The 18,007-nt window shown below is 37.3% G+C and overlaps 1 protein-coding gene and 1 pseudogene across 2 annotated transcripts in view; one reads left to right on the plus strand and one right to left on the minus strand.

Moving 5' to 3' along the window:
- Positions 1 to 2,090: 2,090 nt before the first annotated feature.
- Positions 2,091 to 18,007, minus strand: part of SNX16 (sorting nexin 16) — a 48,935-nt gene continuing 33,018 nt past the window's right edge. For both annotated transcript variants that reach the window (XM_008000981.3, XM_008000980.3), the window contains 3 exons: positions 11,760 to 11,896; positions 11,041 to 11,160; positions 2,091 to 4,093 (listed from right to left, as the gene is read on the minus strand). In XM_008000981.3, the coding sequence (XP_007999172.1) occupies positions 3,997 to 4,093; positions 11,041 to 11,160; positions 11,760 to 11,896 (354 nt within the window). In that variant the 3' untranslated portion in view covers positions 2,091 to 3,996. The remainder of the gene's footprint in view (positions 4,094 to 11,040; positions 11,161 to 11,759; positions 11,897 to 18,007) is intronic.
- Positions 16,075 to 17,618, plus strand: LOC103237052 (heterogeneous nuclear ribonucleoprotein A1-like; annotated as a pseudogene).

The following is an 18,007-nucleotide window of genomic DNA, read 5'->3' on the forward strand; positions in this document are numbered from 1 at the left end:
GCCTGGGCTGGAGGGCAATGGTGCAGTCACAGCTCACTGCAGCCTCAACTCGGGTGCTCAGGTGATTCTTCCACCTCAGGAGCTGGGACTACAGACACAGGCCACCACATCTGACTAGTTTTTTTGTAGGGATGGAGTTTCTCCATGCATGCTACCCAGGCTGGTCTCCTGAGCTCAAGCAATCCACCCAGCTTGGCCTCCCAAAGTGTTGGAATTACAGGCATGAGACACCGCACCTGGCCCCCAAAATATGTATGTTCTAATAGAACTAAAATAGGGGAAAAAAATGGAAGAAGATAAAAAATAAAGTCATGATTACAACAGAAAAGCATAACTATACAAGTGAACTACAATTTGGCCTAGAGCTGCCCAAAAGAGAAAGAGGAGCAACAAAGAGAGCTGCCCAAAAGACAAAGAGAGCAACCAAAAGACTCTTTTAAGATGAAAACAAATCCCAAATGCCCATCAATGATAGACTGGATAAAGAAAATGTGGCACATATACACCATGGAATACTATGCAGCCATAAAACAAGGGTGAGTTCATGTTCTTCGCAGGGACATGAAGCTGGAAACTAATTCTCAGCAAACACAGGAACAGAGAACGAAAAACTGCGTGTTCTCACTCATAAGTGGGAGTTGAACAATGAGAACACATGGACACAGGGAGGGGAACATCACACACTGGGGTCTGTCGGGGGATGGGAGGCTAGGGGAGGGATAGCATTAGGAGAAATACCTAACGTAGATGATGGGTTGAGGGGTGCGGCAAACCACCATGGCACGTGTATACCTATGTAATAAACCTGCACGTTCTGCATGTGTATTCCAGAACTTAAAGTATAATAAAAATAAAATAAAAAACCGCTAATAGAAAAAAGAGAGAAAAACAAATTAGGCTGGTTGCAGTGGCTCACACCTGTAATCCCAGCACTTTGGGAGGTTGAGACAGGTGGATCACCTGAGGTCAGGAATTTCAGACTAGCCTGACCAATATGGTGAGACCCCGTCTCTACTAAAAATACAAAAATTAGTTGGACATGGTGATGTGCACCTGTAGTCCCAGTGACTTGGGAGGCTGAGACAGGAGAATTGTTTGAACCTGGGAGGCGGAGGCTGCAGTGAGCCAAGATTGTGCCACTGCACTCCAGCCTGGGCGACAAAGTGACTTCGTCTCAAAAAAAAAAAAACCAACCAAACAAACAAACAAAAAAAACAAAGAAAAAAACCTCCACACTATCCCCACTGAAAATCAACTGTTTAGGAGAAGCACATATTTTGCTGAGATCAAGACCCAAGAGAACTTTCTCCTGTGGGTCTTCATAAAAGGCACACTATGTGATATATTTAATAGTAGCCATTAGCCTTAAAAACACATGTCTTGAAAATATGTTTTGATGACTGTGTTTGCTATTAGGAGCCAACAGCATAGAAACAAAGTGTAATGCAGTAACAGTAATTCTATGAAGAGCCAAAATGTGGATCACATATGTAGCTCTCTGAAGATTTCCTAGAGGATAAAATTTAGATTCCTCTCTCTGCTAGTTGGGAATACAAACTTGTCTTATCATAATCTCCAAACTCATGTGTTTCTATAAGTAATAAAATCCATTTCAAAACCAAATTATTTTTTATATCTAAAGCCACTGTTCCCTTTTAATATCACAGACTGAAGTAGACTACATAATTTATCTAAGCATGGTTTTCTAAATAAATGTGCTGTAAATGGCTGATCTCAGTGTAGTAGATACATTTTAAAATGCTGTCTTATGGTTGTACTAACTATATGTAAACTTACTTTTAAAAGGTTAAGTTAAAAGATTGTCCACAAAAATGTTATGTTTCAGTTGCATTCAATTTTTAAAATTAATAATACAGGTTATGTTAAAGTGCATTGCAACTATTCACAAAGACTTTCAAAAAATGATCAGCAACATAAAGTGTAAACCTAAAAAGAAAATCAGACTCATTCCACATCTGTGAAATTCACCACTTAAATATAATTCAATTTACAATAATTGTAAAAGATAGGGAGAATATAGAAAATGGAGGGGGAAAACAGTATTCAACATATGAACAACACTGCTACTGTTGTAGTGAAAAAATAATTTATTAAATGAACATAATACTGGGAGTAAAATGCATTACAAAAGTAAAAAAAAAGTAAATTATAAATATAAATAATAGTGGTTTACCTAATTAACAGATTTTTTTCTTCATCCTTGCAGAACTTTAAATACAATCTTCCAAAAAGCCAGATTGAAAAAGTGGGTGGTTCACTTTAGAACAGACAGGCAACACTATAATATCTAGAATTTGGCAAAAATCTGTTATATAAGATTCAGAATTGTACTGATTAAATGATTGTTCTTTTTAAGCCTTTTGCAAGTCCAGAATAATAATTTTAATAAATAAGCAGATCAACTTGTTATATTCATTTCTGTCTCTAAGGATAGCAAACATATTTCTAATATACATTGTGAAAAATGTTCTGAGAGCATACCTGTGCACTTTGATAAAGATTAAAAATTTTTGGTTATTTGGTAAAAAGTTATCACCTTTTTACCCCAAAGGTTAACAACAGCCATTGGATGTGTTGATATATGTCAGTAGAATTTTAAACAGCCACACCTTAATATATACATCAAGATACTGATAAACTTTTAGATAGTAAAGAAAAAAATGGAGGTTGTTATCCTACTTCTCCAGTAAGTTTCCCTCAGTTTTTAGAAAGCATACCGACTGGGATTGCAAAATGCCAGCATGATTACAATGCATATCAACAGCAATATGCAAAATAGTGAAAACAGAAAATAAATAACTTCACACTATAAAAATGAAACAAGGCACTTTCAATGACTGTACACAAAGCTGAAATAAACAAACATTTTTTCATAAAGCTGACTCATAGACTCTAGGAGACTTTTGTAGAAAGTGAAATAGTAAAGGCACTACATAATTCTTTCTCCTAACTCTACTTACTAAAGAAATCCACCAATTAAACTTGGCACAAAAGAGTTTAATGATCATAAAGTGCATCACTTGGCTAAATATATTAAAAAGAAAATCAGCCATAATACAGTATAATAACATCTTCACATATATAGAAATAAAAATGCAATGTCAGGAATCAAGCCAGTTAGGAACTTTGCAGTATATATGGCTTTTAATTTATTTTGTATAAGCCCCTATTTATATAGAATCTATATTTTCAAAAGAATATGCCTTAACAAAAGGAGGTAGTATTTTGAAAGAGGCAAACTCACTAAATCTAGGTAGAGATAAAGATTATGTGGAAACTAAACAAATGCAACATATTAATAACCATGACACTTATTAAAGTATTTTGACATTAATGAATCAGCTTTTAAAATCAAGGCTTTCTTATCATGTTAGCTATATGATTACAGCTCTTTCAAGTAGTTTTCCTTTGGTACTAGAAAGTCATTTTTTTTTCTGAAGAGCATTAATATTTCAAATAAGCAAATTTCATTTAGAGATGGTAAACATGTAAACATTAAAAACTTAACTAAATTTTATCTTTACTATGATGGTCACTGATTTAAACCATTAATGAAAATGTCATGTCAGAGATATAAAGAAGAATATATCACCCAGACAGCAACATGCAATTAATTTCCATTTGATTAATATAATTGGTGATTTAACACACATACATATATACACAGTAGTTTGGAGCAATATATAGGCAAAACACCATAATAATTTATGCACAGTATTTAAGAATGTGGGCCTTGATAACAGAATTCCAACAAGATTTTTTTTAGTGTATTAAATATAATTGGATAAAATTAAAAGCAGCAGTGAATGTATATTCTATCTCAATAACTTAAAAAAATTCTTTATGTAAACTTCATACATGTGCATTCTTGCTCTTTTCTATATGTTTTACAGTTCTTTTTTTCTTTTAAAATAGTATTTGCCACTCTTCTAAATTTGCTGAATAGTCTAAATGGAGGGAACCGCTTGTGATATATTAGTCTTCTTCAGCATCATATGCCACTTCTGCTACTTCTATCTCTGATACAGCATTTTCAGGTTCACTAAAACTTAAGCATGGTTTATTATCAGCTCTGCAAAAAAAAAAAAAAAAAAAAAGGGCAACGTGTCAATGACAGGATTGGATGCATGCTATTATTTCATTTCACTATTACCTTTAAAAATCTTATACCGGGGCGGAGCAAGATGGCCGAATAGGAACAGCTCCAGTCTCCAATTCCCGGCGCGAGCGACACAGAAGACCGGCGATTTCTGCATTTTCAACTGAGGTACTGGGTTCATCTCACTGGGGAGTGCCAGACGATCGGTGCTGGTCAGCTGCTGCAGCCCGACCAGCGAGAGCTGAAGCAGGGCGAGGCATTGCCTCACCTGGAAAGCGCAAGGGGGAAGGGAATCCCTTTTCCTAGCCAGGGGAACTGAGACACACAACACCTGGAAAATCGGGTAACTCCCACCCCAATACTGCGCTTTAAGCAGACAGGCACACCAGGAGATCATATCCCACACCTGGCCGGGAGTGTCCCACACCCACGGAGCCTCCCTCATTGCTAGCACAGCAGTCTGTGATCTACCGGCAAGGCAGCAGCGAGGCTGGGGGAGGGGCGCTCACCATTGCTGAGGCTTAAGTAGGTAAACAAAGCTGCTGGGAAGCTCGAACTGGGTGGAGCTCACAGCAGCTCAAGGAAACCCTGCCTGTCTCTGTAGACTCCACCTCTGGGGACAGGGCACAGTAAATAATAACAAACGCAGCAGCTCTGCAGACGCAAACTGACTCTTTCTGACAGCTTTGAAGAGAGCAGTGGATCTCCCAACACGGAGGTTGAGATCTGAGAAGGGACAGACTCCCTGCTCAAGTGGGTCCCTGACCCCTGAGTAGCCTAACTGGGAGACATCCCCCACTAGGGGCAGTCTGACACACCACACCTCACAGGGTGGAGTACACCCCTGAGAGGAAGATTCCAAAGCAAGAATCAGACAGGTACACTCGCTGTTCAGAAATATTCTATCTTCTGCAGCCTCTGCTGCTGATACCCAGGCAAACAGGGTCTGGAGTGGACCTCAAGCAATCTCCTACAGCTACAACCTACAGCTGAGGATCCTGACTGTTAGAAGGAAAGCTATCAAACAGGAAGGACACCTACACCAAAACCCCATCAGTACATCACCATCATCAAAGACCAGAGGCAGATAAAACCACAAAGATGGGGAAAAAGCAGGGCAGAAAAGCTGGAAATTCAAAAAATAAGAGCGCATCTCCCCCGGCAAAGGAGCGCAGCTCATCGCCAGCAACGGATCAAAGCTGGACGGAGAATGACTTCGACGAGATGAGAGAAGAAGGCTTCAGTCCATCAAATTTCTCAGAGCTAAAGGAGGAATTACGTACCCAGCGCAAAGAAACTAAAAATCTTGAAAAAAAAGTGGAAGAATTGATGGCTAGAGTAATTAATGCAGAGAAGCTCACAAACGAAATGAAAGAGACGAAAACCATGGCACGAGAAATACGTGACAAATGCACAAGCTTCAGTAACCGTCTCGATCAACTGGAAGAAAGAATGTCAGCGATGGAGGATCAAATGAATGAAATGAAGCGAGAAGAGAAACCAAAAGAAAAAAGAAGAAAAAGAAATGAACAAAGCCTGCAAGAAGTATGGGATTATGTAAAAAGACCAAATCTACGTCTGATTGGGGTGCCTGAAAGTGAGGGGGAAAATGGAACCAAGTTGGAAAACACTCTTCAGGATATCATCCAGGAGAACTTCCCCAACCTAGTAGGGCAGGCCAACATTCAAATCCAGGAAATACAGAGAACGCCACAAAGATACTCCTCGAGAAGAGCAACTCCAAGACACATAATTGCCAGATTCACCAAAGTTGAAATGAAGGAAAAAATCTTAAGGGCAGCCAGAGAGAAAGGTCGGGTTACCCACAAAGGGAAGCCCATCAGACTAACAGCAGATCTCTCGGCAGAAACTCTTCAAGCCAGAAGAGAGTGGGGGCCAATATTCAACATTCTTAAAGAAAAGAATTTTAAACCCAGAATTTTATATCCAGCCAAACTAAGTTTCATAAGTGAAGGAGAAATAAAATCCTTTACAGATAAGCAAATGCTTAGAGATTTTGTCACCACTAGGCCTGCCTTACAAGAGACCCTGAAGGAAGCACTAAACATGGAAAGGAACAACCGGTACCAGCCATTGCAAAAACATGCCAAAATGTAAAGACCATCAAGGCTAGGAAGAAACTGCATCAACTAACGAGCAAAATAACCAGTTAATATCATAATGGCAGGATCAAGTTCACACATAACAATCTTAACCTTAAATGTAAATGGACTAAATGCTCCAATTAAAAGACACAGACTGGCAAACTGGATAAAGAGTCAATATCCATCAGTCTGCTGTATTCAGGAGACCCATCTCACACGCAGAGACATACATAGGCTCAAAATAAAGGGATGGAGGAAGATTTACCAAGCAAATGGAGAACACAAAAAAGCGGGGGTTGCAATACTAGTCTCTGATAAAACAGACTTTAAACCATCAAAGATCAAAAGAGACAAAGAAGGCCATTACATAATGGTAAAGGGATCAATTCAACAGGAAGAGCTAACTATCCTAAATATATATGCACCCAATACAGGAGCACCCAGATTCATAAAGCAAGTCCTTAGAGACTTACAAAGAGACTTAGACTCCCATACAATAATAATGGGAGACTTCAACACTCCACTGTCAACATTAGACAGATCAACGAGACAGAAAGTTAACAAGGATATCCAGGAATTGAACTCATCTCTGCAGCAAGCAGACCTAATAGACATCTATAGAACTCTCCACCCCAAATCAACAGAATATACATTCTTCTCAGCACCACATCGTACTTACTCCAAAATTGACCACGTAATTGGAAGTAAAGCACTCCTCAGCAAATGTACAAGAACAGAAATTATAACAAACTGTCTCTCAGACCACAGTGCAATCAAATTAGAACTCAGGACTAAGAAACTCAATCAAAACCGCTCAACTACATGGAAACTGAACAACCTGCTCCTGAATGACTACTGGGTACATAACGAAATGAAGGCAGAAATAAAGATGTTCTTTGAAACCAATGAGAACAAAGATACAACATACCAGAATCTCTGGGACACATTTAAAGCAGTGTGTAGAGGGAAATTTATAGCACTAAATGCCCACAAGAGAAAGCAGGAAAGATCTAAAATTGACACTCTAACATCGCAATTAAAAGAACTAGAGAAGCAAGAGCAAACACATTCGAAAGCTAGCAGAAGGCAAGAAATAACTAAGATCAGAGCAGAACTGAAGGAGATAGAGACACAAAAAACCCTCCAAAAAATCAATGAATCCAGGAGTTGGTTTTTTGAAAAGATCAACAAAATTGACAGACCACTAGCAAGACTAATAAAGAAGAAAAGAGAGAAGAATCAAATTGACGCAATTAAAAATGATAAAGGGGATATCACCACCGACCCCACAGAAATAAAAACTACCATCAGAGAATACTATAAACACCTCTACGCAAATAAACTGGAAAATCTAGAAGAAATGGATAATTTCCTGGACACTTACACTCTTCCAAGACTAAACCAGGAAGAAGTTGAATCCCTGAATAGACCAATAGTAGGCTCTGAAATTGAGGCAATAATTAATAGCCTACCAACCAAAAAAAGTCCAGGACCAGATGGATTCACAGCTGAATTCTACCAGAGGTACAAGGAGGAGCTGGTACCATTCCTTCTGAAACTATTCCAATCAATAGAAAAAGAGGGAATCCTCCCTAACTCATTTTATGAGGCCAACATCATCCTGATACCAAAGCCTGGCAGAGACACAACAAAAAAAGAGAATTTTAGACCAATATCCCTGATGAACATCGATGCAAAAATCCTCAATAAAATACTGGCAAACCGGATTCAGCAGCACATCAAAAAGCTTATCCACCATGATCAAGTGGGCTTCATCCCTGGGATGCAAGGCTGGTTCAACATTCGCAAATCAATAAACATAATCCAGCATATAAACAGAACCAAAGACAAGAACCACATCATTATCTCAATAGATGCAGAAAAGGCTTTTGACAAAATTCAACAGCCCTTCATGCTAAAAACGCTCAATAAATTCGGTATTGATGGAACGTACCTCAAAATCATAAGAGCTATTTATGACAAACCCACAGCCAATATCATACTGAATGGGCAAAAACTGGAAAAATTCCCTTTGAAAACTGGCACAAGACAGGGATGCCCTCTCTCACCACTCCTATTCAACATAGTGTTGGAAGTTCTGGCTAGGGCAATCAGGCAAGAGAAAGAAATCAAGGGGATTCAGTTAGGAAAAGAAGAAGTCAAATTGTCCCTGTTTGCAGACGACATGATTGTATATTTAGAAAACCCCATTGTCTCAGCCCAAAATCTCCTTAAGCTGATCAGCAACTTCAGCAAAGTCTCAGGATACAAAATTAATGTGCAAAAATCACAAGCATTCTTATACACCAGTGACAGTCAAACAGAGAGCCAAATCAGGAATGAACTTCCATTCACAATTGCTTCAAAGAGAATAAAATACCTAGGAATCCAACTTACAAGGGATGTAAAGGACCTCTTCAAGGAGAACTACAAACCACTGCTCAGTGAAATCAAAGAGGACACAAACAAATGGAAGAACATACCATGCTCATGGATAGGAAGAATCAATATCGTGAAAATGGCCATACTGCCCAAGGTAATTTATAGATTCAATGCCATCCCCATCAAGCTACCAATGAGCTTCTTCACAGAATTGGAAAAAACTGCTTTAAAGTTCATATGGAACCAAAAAAGAGCCCGCATCTCCAAGACAATCCTAAGTCAAAAGAACAAAGCTGGAGGCATCACGCTACCTGACTTCAAACTATACTACAAGGCTACAGTAACCAAAACAGCATGGTACTGGTACCAAAACAGAGATATAGACCAATGGAACAGAACAGAGTCCTCAGAAATAATACCACACATCTACAGCCATCTGATCTTTGACAAACCTGAGAGAAACAAGAAATGGGGAAAGGATTCCCTATTTAATAAATGGTGCTGGGAAAACTGGCTAGCCATAAGTAGAAAGCTGAAACTGGATCCTTTCCTTACTCCTTATACGAAAATTAATTCAAGATGGATTAGAGACTTAAATGTTAGACCTAATACCATAAAAATCCTAGAGGAAAACCTAGGTAGTACCATTCAGGACATAGGCATGGGCAAAGACTTCATGTCTAAAACACCAAAAGCAACGGCAACAAAAGCCAAAATTGACAAATGGGATCTCATCAAACTAAAGAGCTTCTGCACAGCAAAAGAAACTACCATCAGAGTGAGCAGGCAACCTACAGAATGGGAGAAAATTTTTGCAATCTACTCATCTGACAAAGGGCTAATATCCAGAACCTACAAAGAACTCAAACAAATTTACAAGAAAAAAACAAACAACCCCATCCAAAAGTGGGCAAAGGATATGAACAGACATTTCTCAAAAGAAGACATTCATACAGCCAACAGACACATGAAAAAATGCTCCTCATCACTGGCCATCAGAGAAATGCAAATCAAAACCACAATGAGATACCATCTCACACCAGTTAGAATGGCGATCATTCAAAAGTCAGGAAACAACAGGTGCTGGAGAGGATGTGGAGAAATAGGAACACTTTTACACTGTTGGTGGGATTGTAAACTAGTTCAACCATTATGGAAAACAGTATGGCGATTCCTCAAGGATCTAGAACTAGATGTACCATATGACCCAGCCATCCCATTACTGGGTATATACCCAAAGGATTATAAATTATGCTGCTATAAGGACACATGCACACGTATGTTTATTGCAGCACTATTCACAATAGCAAAGACTTGGAATCAACCCAAATGTCCATCAGTGACAGATTGGATTAAGAAAATGTGGCACATATACACCATGGAATACTATGCAGCCATAAAAAAGGATGAGTTTGTGTCCTTTGTAGGGACATGGATGCAGCTGGAAACCATCATTCTTAGCAAACTATCACAAGAACAGAAAACCAAACACCGCATGTTCTCACTCGTAGGTGGGAACTGAACAATGAGATCACTTGGACTCGGGAAGGGGAACATCACACACCGGGGCCTATCATGGGGAGGGGGGAGGGGGGAGGGATTGCATTGGGAGTTATACCTGATGTAAATGACGAGTTGATGGGTGCAGCACACCAACATGGCACAAGTATACATATGTAGCAAACCTGCACGTTGTGCACATGTACCCTACAACTTGAAGTTTAATAATAATAAATAAATTAAAAAAAAAAAAAAAAATCTTATACCTTATACAAAGAATATTTACATATTTAGTGTAAAAGTATTTAATGTAAAAGAGTATTTAAACATTCAATCAGAAATTTAATATTTTTAAGTTGTCATTGCCAGGTAAGACCCTTGGAGATAGGTTTTAAACACTTTCAGCTCTCCAAACTACCACTTACTAATAAAAATCTACTTGGTAATTACCTTTATCAACATAAAATTGTTCTCAGAATTACAGTCGACCATTACCACTAAACTATTAACAATTACCTTGGATTTGTATGCAATAAAAACGCTATGTGCTTTTAAATACATTACCTTTTCATCATTCCTATTAGGTAGGAAGGGTAGTTTGCTATTATAGTATCCTATTTTTTGAATGGAAAAAGGGTGATATTGAGGGAGATTAAGGTAATCTGTCAATATTTTAAAAATTAATTAATTACCCAAGTCAGAGGCCAGTTAATGCAGACACAGCTCTAAAGTAAGTAATGAGAAAACTTACAGCCTGATGTCAAAAATACTTTTTTAGGAAGAACCTAAAATATCTCCAATCATTCTCTGCTTGCTTAGTAGATTCGTGATACAGTAACACTGAGTTCATAAAAAAATACTCTATAGAGTATCAGAATCACTTTCCTCCAATTATTCAAAGGATTAAGCTATCATAAATGAAATATTATGTACCTAGATTCTTCATCCAGGACATCCTGATCAACCTCAAGTGCAGAGGACTTCACCTTTAGGATCTGTTCACCTTCTGTTTCTGACACATCCAGTGATTCTTCAGGTTCTACAGACAATGTTCTAAAAGTATGTTATAGCAACAAGTTATTTTCTATGAACAAAACAGGCATATGATGTTTAATGTTGTGAATACATGTAGCTATCGCAGTCTTTAGCTGTTAAGGCTTAATGTAGTCACATAGCTAATAAACAGCTCACTCTGGAAGTCAACAGAGAAATTAGTAGCTGTGATTAATTTAAAATGACTTTAGCATCAATTCAAGATATGCTGATGAGATGGCAAACTAGAGCTTTCATATGTGAAAAGTTGGCATAAATGCCAAGAAACTAAAATATCACTTAAATAAAATAATGGTATTCCATTTAATAGTGATTATTTATTTAATAATGATTTAACAATGATTAAAATGAATAATGTTTATCTTGTTGAACAGTTAGCGGCTTATTTTCCTGATGTTTCCCATCCTTCAATGTTCAAAATTTATTTAGCAAAATTAAATTATGCTAAATAAAGTATACTTTTCCCAATGAAGTATGCCAAAAGCCTACAACTTTCAGAATCAGAAAATTCCTAAATCATATTATAATATAAAGGGCATTTAGCCCAAAGTATTAAGGGTTGAATTAGTTAGAGTAGAAATTCAAGTATCACAACACACCTGATTCTGTTCTCTAAAGTGTCTATATGAAGTTGCTTCTCACTGAGCAGTTTTTTTAGTGATTCCATCTCCTTTTGTTTTTCAAGTAGTTCTTTCTGTAAGCGGTAGTTAGTCTCTTCTAAAGTTTCACAGAATGCCTTAAAAAAAAACAACAAACAAAACTAAACACATGCAGAAAAAGAATACAATTAATTACAAATGCAGTATCTTTCTCAAGGGCATTATTGAAGAGTCAAAGAACATAGATAATCAAAATAAAGTATGAAACTCCAAATGATTTGTTCTCTACTCTCATCTTTTTAGGTCACTGGCATGTTAACTTTCTTAGCCCCATCCAGCAGGGGGACATAACTACAAGTTCTTTTTCTTAAGATTTATAGTAGTAAGCTAGTGTGCCTGAAGTGAGTATGTGATATCCCTTTAGTGTAGAACTGGGATAAAAAATAATCAGCAACTACTGCTTTAGTTTTTATTCTCCTTAATCTACTTTTGCCTAGTCATACATGATTACACTTAAAAAAAATCAACTGTGGTTGATTCCATCTGTATTAGCTCAGTAGACATACTACTGTAACAGCATTTTGGTAATATTGACACTTGGGATGCAGTAACAGGATGGTGCAAGAAATGAGGAGTCAGGTACATTTTGGGAAGTGAGTGACAAAAAATGGTAGATTCAGGAATAAAGCAAAGAACCTAAAGAGCAAAGCCATTAATAAAAGTCACTCAACAACACAGGAATACATCAAGAAAGACTGTTTGTTTCAATCTGGTTTCTAGGTGGGCGAGGTAAAGTCTCTCCTGAAGAATCTAATCTAAAAAGCCTCGTACGGATTTTGGGAAAAATAACGTATCCCAAGGAAGACGAATAAAAACAAATACATACATAAATATAGGATACTGAAATTGCAAATACCAAAATCAAATAGAAGATCTCTAAAACACCAGGAAGACAAACCAGTTTACTATAAAATTGTAGGACAGTAGGGGACTGAGAATAGATGTCATAAAACAGTCTATGTCAAAGGCAGTGGAAAACACTTTAAAGCACTGAGAAAAATAACTATCAAGGTAGAATTCTACACTCAGTTAAATCACACGTCAGGAATGAGAACAAAATTAAAAGACATTTGAACATCAAAGATCTAAACATTACCAATACACGTTCACTGAAAGAACTATTAAATTACATGCTTTAAGAAGAAGTTAACTGAATCCCAAAGGAAAGAGAAAGATGAAAGTAGGAATGGTGAGGAATAAAAGTGGCAAACACTCAGGTAAATCAAAAGAAACACTGTGTGAAATGATAATGATGGCCAACTTTGAGGAGGGCTGTAAACAATCTGTTTCCAAAATATGAGAACATATGACCATTAAATAAAAGACAATGACTACAGAACTTAAAAACCAAGAGCAGAGAACAAAGAAAAAAACTCATTAAATAACATGAAAGGAAAGAAAGAAGGAAAAAAGCATTTTATAAAGCAGAATAAAAAGCACAAAATAATAGAAATAAATACAAATATATTGGTAATTACCATATATAAAATAAACTCAAACCTTAACAGATTTTTCAGATTGTATTAAAAAAAACTATGATGTTTAAAACAGACATATTTAAAATACAAAAGTAGAAACATACTTATCAGGCAACAGACAAATGTTAGCCTTTTCTCCCCTACCAAAAGTTGTAATTTTCTTAATATCTGACAGAATGCAGTTCAAGATGATAAACATTATTAGGCACAAAGAGTCTCTATCTAATAATAAGAGTAATAATTCACCAGGAATATTTTAAATGCATAATTACAAGAAATTGAACAAATCCACACTATAAGGGGTAAATTTGACATAATTCTTGGCAATTAATGGATTAAACAAAAAAAGAGTTAAGATTAAAAAAATTTAACAATACAAATTAGTAAGTTTGATCTGATGAACATATATTGAACTCAGAGTCTAACAATTAAGAAAGAAATACATATTCTTTTGAAGCACACATGGAAAATTTAGAAAATTTATCACATATATGCAGATCCCAAAGACTGCAGAACACTGTCAACAATAACCAAGAACTGGTGTCAGAGAGAACATAATCTCTGAAAAAAATGCAAATAGACTAAAAAACAGTCAAGAATGTATGAAAAAAATGTTTGAAAAATTAAAGAGAATTCTAAATTTATGGAGCAAACAAGATATTAGAAGGAACAATATAAGATATGAATGATAATGAAAATATTAAGACTTATGAGATGCAATTTGACTGTTATATAAAAGAACTGTATAATACTAGAAACAACTGAGAAAGCATCCAATTCAAGAAGTCAAAGAACATACTAAAACCAAGTATAAGAAAGGAATTGAGAGACAGGAAAAGAATTTAATCAAGAGAATCAAAAAGGCAAAAAGCGGTTCTTTGAGAAGACTATTAAAATACACCCAACCCAAGGAAAAAAGACCAGGGGAAACAATAGTGAGATTGAAAGTGGATATATAACTAAAGATAGCTTAAGAGATTTTAAAAATTCATGTGATACTACTAAGAACAACAGTCTCACGGTGGCTCATGCCTGTAACCCCAGCACTTTGGGAGGCTGAGGTGGGCGGATCACGAGGTCAGGCGATCAAGACCATCCTGCCTAACACGGTAAAACCCGGTCTCTACTAAAAAATACAATAAAATTAACTGGGCATGGTGGCTGGCGCCTGTAGTCCCAGCTACTCAGGAGACTGAGGCAGGAGAATGGCGTGAACCCGGGAGGCGGAGCTTGCAGTGAGCAGAGATGGCGCCACTGCACTCCAGCCTGGCGACAGAGCGAGACTCCATCTCAAAAAAGAAAAAAAAAAAAAGAAAAAAAATGTATTTTAAAATCTAAACAAAATGGTCAATTTCTAGAAAAATACAAATTTTCAAAACTGGAACTCCCGCCCCCAAATAATCTGAATACACTACAGACGTTAAAGAAACAGAATCAGTTGTTAAAAGTCTACTATAAGACAAATTAAAGAAAATATCAAATCCAGATTGTTTTACAGGTGAATTCTAACAAACATTTAGGGAACAACCAATACGCATTTATTCAAATGGTTCTGGATAACAGAAAAAGAAGCACTATTCCTTATTTTATAAAACTGGTATAATTTTGATGCCAGACCCAACAAAGGGTAGTAACAGAAACAAATATTATATATGCCAAAATTCTAAATAAAATCATTACAATTCAAATTCAGTAATTTAAAAAATGCTGAATTTGAGTTAATCTCATAAATGTTTTATCATATGAAAATCTATGAATGTAATTTACCATACCAATAAAAAAAACCCATATGATCATCTATACAGATGCAAGTGAAAGCATTCACACAGACACACGCATACACACACACACACACACACACACACACACACACACCCCTACAACCTCTTAACGAACTAGAAATAGAACTTCTTTAATCTAAAAACAACAAACATGATAAACAAATCAACACAACTCACAACTACCACTAGCCAATAGAAAACACCATATCCAACAGCAAAATACAGGATCATTTTCATTAAAGTTAGGATGAGAGGAAAAGGATGTCCACCATAATGGCTTCAATTAACGTTGAAAGAACCTATCTAGCAAAATAATACAGAAAAATGAAATGAAAGATATTAAGTATTAGGAAAAAATACATTGTTAATATTGCAGGGGATATGATTACCTATATGGAAAATCCAAACAGATCTATAAACTAATGAGAGAATGAGACATACAAAATAGATATATAAAAATCAGTAATAAAACCAATGGCTTACAATGCAATAAAAATACCAATTATTTCATCAACAAAAATGATGAGAAATCCTAAGACTTTCCCTAGAAGTTTAAGAAAAAAAGTAAACTTTTATTGAAGAACTTAAAAAAAACCTTCTATATGCAAAGATCTATTAATAAGAGGATTCAATACTATAAAGATGCTCTTCAAAATTAATAAATGAATTAAAATTCCAAACAAAATGGCAATAGGGTTTTTTCATGGAACTCACGAAGTTGTTCTAAAATTCATATGGAAAAGTGAATAACCAACTTGGAAGAACAAGGGCACCCTTGTTCTGCCAGTTAATAGGATTATTTAATTATAGTACTTAACACAATATAGTACTAGCAGAGGGATGAGACTACTAAAAATGAACTGAGTGGCCAGGCATGGTGGCTCATGCCTGTAATCCCAGCACTTTGGGAGGCTGAGGCAGGCAGATCACCTGAGGTCAGGAGTTCAAGGCCAGCCTGGCCAACATGAAGAAACTCCCCCTCTACTAAAAATACAAAAATTAGCTGGGGGTGGTGGTGCACACCTGTAATCGCAGCTACTCAGGAGGCTGAGGCAGGAGAATCACTGGAATCTGGGAGGCAGAGGTTGCAGTGAGCCAAGATGGTGCCACTGCACTCCAGCCTGGGTGACAGTGAGAGACTCTGTCTCAAAAAAAAAAAAGAACTGAGTGATCATAAACAGACCTGTTCACACTGAACTATCTAGAATAGAACCATTACTAATCAGTGAGGTAGGGATGAACTTTTAAGTAAATGAGGTTGGGATCACTGGTCATCCATACAGAAAAAGTTAAATCAATTAAAAGACCTGAGGTCAGCTTGCTCCTTTCTGCCCATGGATGCTGCCGAAGCAGCATCATTAAAGTCTCTCTTCTCCCTGCTGTCATGTCTAAGTCAGAGTCTCCTAAAGAGCCTGAACAGCTGAGGAAGCTCTTCATTAGAGGGTTGAGCTTTGAAACAACCGATGAGAGTCTGAGGAGCCATTTTGAGCAATGGGGAACCCTCACGTACTGTGTGGTAATAAGAGACCCAAACACCAGGAGCTCCAGGGGCTTTGGGTTTGTCACATATGCCACTGTGGGGGAGGTGGATGCAGCCGTGAATGCAAGGCCACAGAAGGTGGATGGAAGAGTTGTGGAACCAAAGAGAGCTGTCTCAAGGGAAGATTCTCAAAGACCAGGTGCCTACTTAACTGTGAAAAGGATATTTATTGGTGGCATTAAAGAAGACACTGAAGAACATCACCTAAGAGATTATTTTGAACAGTGTGGAAAAATGGAAGTGATTGAAATCATGACTGACCGAGGCAGTGGCAAGAAAAGGGGCTTTGCCTTTGTAACATCTGACCACCATGACTCTGTGGATAAGACTGTCATTCAGAAATACTATACTGTGAATGGCCACAACTGTGAAGTTAGGAAGCCGTGTAAAATTAAGAGATAGTTAGCGCTTCATCCAGCCAAAGAGGTGGAAGTGGTTCTGGAAACTTTGGTGGTGGTCGTGGAGGTGGTTTCGGTGGGAATGACAACTTTGGTCATAGAGGAAACTTCAGTGGTCGTGGAGGCTTTGGTGGCAGCTGTGGTGGTGGTGGATATGGTGGCAGTGGGGATGGCTATAATGGATTTGGTAATGATGGAAGCAATTTTGGAGGTAGTGGAAGCTACAATGATTTTGGCAGTTATAAAAATCAGTTTTCAAATTTTGGACCCATGAAGAGAGGAGGCTTTGGAGGCAGAAGCTCTGGCCCCTATGGTGGTGGAGGCCAATACTTTGCCAAACCATGAAACCAAGGTGGATATGGCGGTTCCAGGAGCAGCAGTAGCTATGGCAGTGGCAGAAGATTTTAATTAGGAAACAAACCTCAGTCGGAGAGGAGAGCCAGAGAAGTAACAGGGAAGTTGCAGGTTGCAACAAATTTGTGAACTCAGCCAAGCACAGTGGTGGCAGGGCCTAGCTGCTACAAAGAAGACATGTTTTAGACAAATACTCATGTGCATGGGCAAAAAACTCGACGACTGTATTTCTTACTAATTGTATAACAGGTTATTTTAGTTTCTGTTCTGTAGAAAGTGTAAAGCACTCCAACAAAGGGTTTTAAAGTATATATATATATATATTTTGCATCCAGGCTGGTCTGACTGTAACGCTGAATAAATGTCTTTTTTTTTTTTTTTTTAATGTGCTGTGTAAGGTTAGTCTACTCTGAAGCCACCCTGGTAAATTTCCCCAACAGTGTGAAGTTAGATTTCCTTCAGAGTCATGACAGGTTCTATTTGGAATTTATACACAACCTGCTTGGGTGGAGAAGTCATTGTCTTCAGAAACCTTGTTGTAGTTAAACTGATGGTTACTGTTGTGACCTGAAGTTCACCATTAAAAGGGATTATCCAAGCAAAATCGTGGAATTATTGGTTATAAAAATGATTGTTA

This window comes from Chlorocebus sabaeus, chromosome 8 (assembly GCF_047675955.1).
Source record: "Chlorocebus sabaeus isolate Y175 chromosome 8, mChlSab1.0.hap1, whole genome shotgun sequence".
In the NCBI taxonomy this organism is placed as follows: domain Eukaryota; kingdom Metazoa; phylum Chordata; class Mammalia; order Primates; family Cercopithecidae; genus Chlorocebus; species Chlorocebus sabaeus.